Genomic DNA, 7,187 nt, shown 5'->3' with positions numbered 1-7,187 from the left:
AAAAAAAAAAAAAAATTGTTTTAATCCTGAGGCTGAAGTGAAAAGCGATGGAAGATAATTCCATACAGTATGTAATGTGTTTTTAAAGTCATTTGTCTCTTCTACAGAGAGGAGTCGGTGTAACACTCTGCCTTGGTCTCTTAGAAACAAACAAAGACTTGTCGTCATGGAGTCGATTCCAACTCATAGCGACCCCCTATGACAGAGTGGAACTGCCCCCGTAGGGTTTCCAAGGCTGTAAATCTTTACAGAAGCAGACTGCCACATCTCTCTCCCACAGATCGGTTGGTGGGTTCAAACCACCGACCTTTCAGCAGCCGAGCGCTTTAACCACTGCGCAACCAGGGCTCCGGTTCTCTAAGAAAAACCAATACCTAAATATTGCAGTAGGAATCCCTGGGTGATGCAAACAGTTAAATGTCTGATTATGTCTGTTGGCGGTTAGAATCCACCCAGAGGTGCCTTCGAAAACAGGCATGCGTGGTGATCTGCTTCCAAAAGGTCACTGCCTTGAAAGCCCTATGGAGCAGTTCTACACTCCACACATTGAGTTACCAAGTCAGAATAGACTCGACGGCAACTAACAACAGCAAATTGCAGTAAGCAGCTTCTCAGCATGCACACAGACATGCATATCACCTTGTATCTCCAGTGCCTGGCAGACGTTTGCTCGACTAAGGGAATGACGACTCACAGATAAATGCAATGAAAAATGGCTGCAAAGTGGCAGACCCAGCTGTTTGAAGAAGATCACATCTAATTAGCAGTTTCCAAAAGGAAGCAATGCAAATCCAGTGCTTTGTCAGTTGCCCAATTCCAGGATTTGGTTTGCACTGGATTTGTGATTGTAGGGTTTTATATTTAAACTCTAAAGCGATGCAGCCATCAAAGTTATCTATGTCCATACATTTATCTTGGCAATAAATTGTGATTCTTGTCTTTGAGATACTAGTTTCCTGGGAGTCCACTTTTAGTTGAATCATATTTCCTTTAGTATGTTTTACTTAGTTGTCTAGTAATTGGTGACTGTTTTAATAAGTTATTGCTGCAAAACAGTTTTCATATCTATGTGATTTAAAAAAATCTACTAAAATAAATAAGAAAATTATCAAACTAGAGCAGATTGGAGTATTTCAATGAATATCACTCTGCTTACTTCATATCTATGCCTTACGTATTAAAAATGTGTTAACTTCTCCATCCTTATTTCAGATTAGGAGATGATTCTGACAGGGATTGAAGTATTTATTTTCATAGTTTTCATAAAGAAAGAGTTGGATGAGGAAATTAATAATATAAGTAGGATTAACTACATTGTGTGCCTAAATATTATAATTTAGCAAGTTTCCCTGATAGGGTATGATTACTTATAGACAGACTGTATTTTAAAAATTATATCTATTAATTACAGTTGCCTTAAGAATTTACAGGCAAACTTTTTTTCTAGTTATTGCCTCTATATCTTTATGAATACATCTGTATCTTTTAATATCCTTTAAATAAAATTTTCATTAATACAGATTTTCCTTCAGTTACTGTGAATTAGTGTGAGCACTTATAAGTCAGCTTTCAAATTTTATCTTTTTAGTAAAAAGAGATACCTGCAAACTCGTACATTTTTGTATGCTACACTGGGAAATTTACTTTTGTTGCATATTACAGTATTCCCTGATGGATTTATTATCTAAAATGGTGGTGGGCCAACCTCATTTTGTTCGATGCATCAAACCAAATAATGACCGTCAGGCAAGAAAATACGACAAAGAGAAAGTTCTGCTCCAGCTTCGCTATACAGGAATTCTGGAAACAGCAAGAATTCGAAGGCTAGGATATTCACATCGTATACTTTTTGCTAACTTTATAAAGCGGTATGTGTGTTTATTTTTAATTTTAATTTCAGTTTATATAAAATTTTCAGAAGAATATAGGAAATAAAGTAGGAAAGAGAATTATTTAGGTTAATGAGGGAGGCATTTTATTCATGCAAATTATTGTGTATTTAAGAGATAAGTTAACTGTCATCTGGGGCTGGAAGTTTCTGTTGTCAGTTTGACAATTCCATGTGTTAGCATCAGCAGTCTGATCCAGGGGCCCAAGCTTCTGTACCGAGGTGTTGGATGATCTAGGTTCTCATCCCACCTCTGCCACTTGCTATGTGTCCATGAAGCTAGACCAGTGATTCTCAACTGGGAGAGATTTTGCCTCTCAATGACATACTTGGTTTTCACAACTGCGACTAGGGAATGCTACTGGTATCTAGAGGACAGAGGCCAGGGTTGCTTCTAAACATCTTTACAGTGTACAAGACAACTCCCACAACAAAGCATAATCCAGTTCAATATGTTGGTAGCGCCGAGGTTGAGAAACCCTGGCCTATACAGAACTACATTTTCCTCATGTGGTTTTCCTCATTTATTTTCAATAAATCTGCCATGACTACCTAATAGGATTGTTACAAGGATCAAATGAGATACACCCTCTAAAGGGTGTTTGAAAAGACATAGAGAATCAATTAGATGTAAGGTGTTCTTTCTAATAGTTGAAATTAATGTAAAATGAATTAATACATTTTATTAAGTAAAACACTAGTGGTGATATAGATATTCAATACCTTATATATTTAATATTTTAAATGCCCATGCTTCTGATATTTATCATTTCTAGGATTTCTGTTAGTCATTAAACATAAAGAAGTGTCCATTTTCAAAGGTAAAGTCTATTATAACTTTCAGGTGAAGCCTAGTGTTTAGGAAGTCTCCATATGTAAAATTCTCAGGCCTTTTGCAGAGGGTCTAAAGTAGTACTGCATTAGGGATAAATAGTATGCATATAATGTTAATGAAAATACCCTTAAATTTCAGTGACTTTTTTTTTTTAATATGCAAAGCACTGTTGTAAGCACTAAGAGAGACAGAATTTTAAAACTGGCTTGATTTTCAAAAATTGACAACCCAGTGAGGATTATAAAAACCATACTATGGAAAGATAAAAAGCAACACAATAATAAATGTGAAAGCCCAGATGAGTGGTACACACAGTGTAAGAGTTCAGGGAAGGGAGAGATTATGTCCAGGAGGGTTGATAAGAGAGTTTATCAAAAGAGGAGGCTCAGACTGAGATCTGGTGGGAACGGTTTGTGGGGAAGCTTTCTCAATGTGTGTGTGGGGGCCTTTCTCAATGTGCAGATTGGTGTGTCAAAAGCTAGAGGCAAGCATCTATTGTACATATTCAAAGGACTTGGAGTAGATTGGATTGGCAGAGTGGGTGTCAGTGAAGTGACAAAAGATAAGATGGAAAAAAACGGGTGAAAATTTTGAAGAGAGAGCTGTCAATGCTATGTTAAACTTATGTTTTCAGAAGTATCCATGGTTTTACAATATGGATGATAAGGAGAGTTAAACCTGTTGTCTAGATGATATTGTAGTTGATAGTAGCTTATTTGGAAGGTCAGAAATGAGAATAAATTTTAAAATGCATTTCAAAACCTTGTGCTATTTTAGAGAATCCCTGGGTTAGCATTCAGCTGCTAACCGAAATTTTGGCAGTTCCAATCCACCCAGAGATGCCTCAGAAGACAGGCCTGGCGATCACAGCCATTGACAATCCTATGGAGTGTAGTTCCACTCTGAAACACATGGGGTCACCATGAGTCAGAGTCAACTCAACGGCAGCTGGTTTGGTTTGGTTTTTGTGCTATTGTAGAATAACAAATTACTACCTGATACATGAAGAGGAGGGAGAAAAATTAAGTATACAGAGAAATGCAAATAGGTATTCTGAATACAGGAAGTTCCTGAAATAAAAGGCTAAATCTTTTCTTTGTTACTAATATGAAAGCTGTCATCTAAATTGGCATAGAATCTTAGGAAGGCAGAATGATTTGCAGAGGCCCTGTGGGGATGTTAATAGGACTAAATAACCTTCCTATGTCTTGCTTTAGCCTTTCACTAGCCCTCCTAGTAGAATGCATAGCTCATCAGACCCTTTGTCTATTCTGTGATAAACAATACTGTTTTGTGACAAAGAAACAATCTTAAGGGAAGATACACAATCTCAACTTACTTTGCACGAGAGGCTGGGTTATTACTGTAGTTACTTCAAATGAACCCTTATACTAAGAAGCCACCGAAGTTGGCTCCATTTTTCCACCAGACACCTATACACAATGGTTGGGTTCCCAGAGCTCTGACATACCCAGAACATATTGAAGGCAGTACTGTAGTGTAGTGGAGTAGGTCAGTACACATGCTTGAAATCAGAACACCCAGGTTTTAATCCCACCTGTGCCACTTACTGAATGTATGGCCTTATTCAAAGTTACTTACGTTCTTTAAGCTTCAAGCTGCAATTTCCTCATCTGTAAATAAACCAAAACCAAACCAAGCCCATTGCCATTGAGTCAATTCCAACTCATAGCCACCCTATAGGATAGAATAGAACTGCCCCATAGGGTTTCCAAGTAGGAACAGGTGGATTCCAACTGCTGACCGTTTGGTTATCAGCCAAACTCTAGATGATGATAATAGTATCTACCCTATATATGGTATGAGAATTAAATGAAATAATATATGTAACAATTGTTGATAGGCCAAATGTCATCAATTCATATTAGTTATAATTATTTGGGTATAAGTAAACACTTTCACATAATTTTAAGATCAGCTTCCAATGTTTTTGTGAAGGTGAAAAAAGGAATAAAAGCTTCCTGCCACTTTTGCTTTCAGTGCCCAGAGAAAGGTTTTTTGTTTGTTTGTTTTTAAGAACCCAGCTAAGATGTGTTCCATTTGTTTTTGTTTGTTTGTTGGAAGGTGTTTTGTTTTTGTTTTTGGAGTGAGGGAGTTTTTGTCAGTGACTTCAGTGTAAAGAGTTGAAAAGCAATTACTAAAGTGAAAAACAGTACTCAAATTTACACAAACTGTCCAGATTTGCATCAATCTGGAATTTAGTCTATTCCAGAGTCAGTCTGAGAATGCCTTCAGGATACCTCAGGAGTCCTTCCCTCTCCCGTGCACAAAGCTGCCCAGTGCCCACCAGGCTCTGAGATGCTGAGCCTTTGAACAACACTAATCAGCCCTTTTTCCCATTTTAAGGTACTATATTCTCTGCTACAAGTGGAACGAAGAGCCTCCAGTGAGCCCGGACACCTGTGCTACCATTTTGGAAAAAGTTGGTCTTGAACATTGGGCTCTTGGAAAAACAAAAGTAATGTTTTCATGTAATTTTCAGAAAGAAATTTTAGTAGTTATGTTGAATTTACTGAGAACTGTAATATTTTACAATGAATATTTTACCGAATCTCTAGCTAAAAATAGGGGACATGAATTTTTAAATTCATAAAGGTTTTCCTCTTCGTCAAAATTGAAAACCTTTACTCTCCCTAAAGGTTTCTTTTAAGAAATTCAAGAATATTTTATCTTGAAGATTCATTTTAAAAAGGATGAAACTTCGTTTCAAATAATGTTGATTATATACCACCAAATAAGGTAAAAAAAAAAAAAAAAAAAAACCTCATAGCAACCATAGTGATCTAAGTGAATTCCTGTCTTTCTTTGTCTCTTAATTCTTAAATCTGCTTCAGTGGTAAATTTTAAATTTATTTGAGGAAAATATTCACCATTATTATTTGACTCAATATCTGTGATATTTGGATATTGGTGTGTTTCTGTGTTAGATTTAAGATCCTGTGAGATCTTAGTTCGTTTAATCCCTTAGAGAATGAAGTAAAAAATGATCACCAATGTTGAATATGGAAGTAAGATGGGTGGGTGCTTAGAGAAAAGTGCGTTGGGTTTCTCAGATATCCTTATAGCACTACAAGATGGGCATAAGGAGATAATCAGGGTACCAGCTCTTAGGGGTACATTAAATGCATCACTTGGGGGAAGGTGAGAAAAAAAGCCAAGCTAAAGCAAAGAAGTACTCAGAGAGTGACCACTCAGGAATCACTACTCTCAGCCACACCCCAGAAGTGGATGAAAACGAACTTTCACATTTGCAAAGAAATACATATATAGACATCATTTGTATCTTGAGGGTAGGAGGTGTGGGAGAGAATTATCAGAATGTTCAGATGAGGAGTTAGTCTTCTAACAATTTAAGGAATTTTAAAAAATGACTATGAATTTTTAAAAGTGACTATCTTATAGACTGAATGTCCTACATGTTCAGTAATCCATATTTACTTTAATGTTCAATAGGAAGAAACTCTGTACATAAAAAGGTGTGTATTTTATTCATGCCATGTTTTTTTAGATGCTCACAAAGATGAATTTCGTCAAGTTGAAATCTTATGATTTATGGTCTGAAACACATGCCTAACTTCAAATGGAATTTTAACTTGTAAAAAGGTCCTTTGCCATTCCTGCTCTGCATGGTACTTAAGTAGCATTTTAAAGTTATTTGTATTTTTCCACTTCACCTTTTCCAACTCATTAAGATGGATAAACGTATTTAGTATTGAAACATTTCTAACGCTGTGTAGAAAGAAAGATGACCTTTTTAAATAGATTGAATTTTAAATGAATTGTCAACAACAGAAGGGACTAACTATATTAACATTGAGAGCCCTGTAGAAATTAAAACTAAATTCAGTCAAAACCTATAATGCTAAACTGTTTGCTGGTAGTGCCAAGCTTTCAAGTACTGCAATGCTAAGAGAATTCTGCTGTCAGGGTTACCAGGTCTTATGACTTAGCAGTAACATTTGAATTTAAGTGACATTCTCAGTGAATTTAGTAAACTCTCTTTGAGGTGACTTGTACTAGTAAATTTAGCCTTTAAAGAGGGAAGAGAAAAAAAAAAACCTTCCTATTTCTTTGCTGGGGGGTTGAAAGCTCTGTGATCAACACAACTCCAGGCCTTCAGGTTCCTCTCTTGCTCTGATTCATTTTGATTTTAGAGTTATCCAAAGGCAGCCCTCCTTAACCATGGCATTCATTGAGTCTAGTGAGAAAGTTGTTAATTAATTCTGGCTGAGGCCTCATCTCTGCTTTGTTCTCTCCACAGACAACGTAATGAGCCCCCTTGAGACAGTGCCCCTGGCTTATTCGCCTTTGTATTCCCTGCAGATAGGGACTTATAATAAAAACCAGGATGCCCTTTATCACCACTCTTATTCAACATTGTGCTGGAGGTCCTAGCCAGAGCAATTAGGCTAGAAAAAGAAATAAAGGGCATCCAAATTGGTA

At 36.6% G+C, this 7,187-nt stretch overlaps 1 protein-coding gene across 1 annotated transcript in view; it reads left to right on the top strand.

The window, feature by feature from the left end:
- The window catches only part of MYO3A (myosin IIIA), a 299,063-nt gene that overhangs the window by 247,955 nt on the left and 43,921 nt on the right, over nt 1-7,187 (top strand). The window contains exons 24-25 of the mRNA XM_004380568.1: nt 1,663-1,868; nt 5,091-5,202. Coding sequence (XP_004380625.1) covers nt 1,663-1,868; nt 5,091-5,202 — 318 coding nt within the window. The remainder of the gene's footprint in view (nt 1-1,662; nt 1,869-5,090; nt 5,203-7,187) is intronic.

This window comes from Trichechus manatus, unplaced genomic scaffold, assembly GCF_000243295.1.
Source record: "Trichechus manatus latirostris isolate Lorelei unplaced genomic scaffold, TriManLat1.0 scaffold00075, whole genome shotgun sequence".
Lineage (NCBI taxonomy): Eukaryota > Metazoa > Chordata > Mammalia > Sirenia > Trichechidae > Trichechus > Trichechus manatus.
The sequence above is the reverse complement of the archived record's forward strand: the minus strand, read 5'-3'. Positions and strand labels throughout refer to the sequence as shown.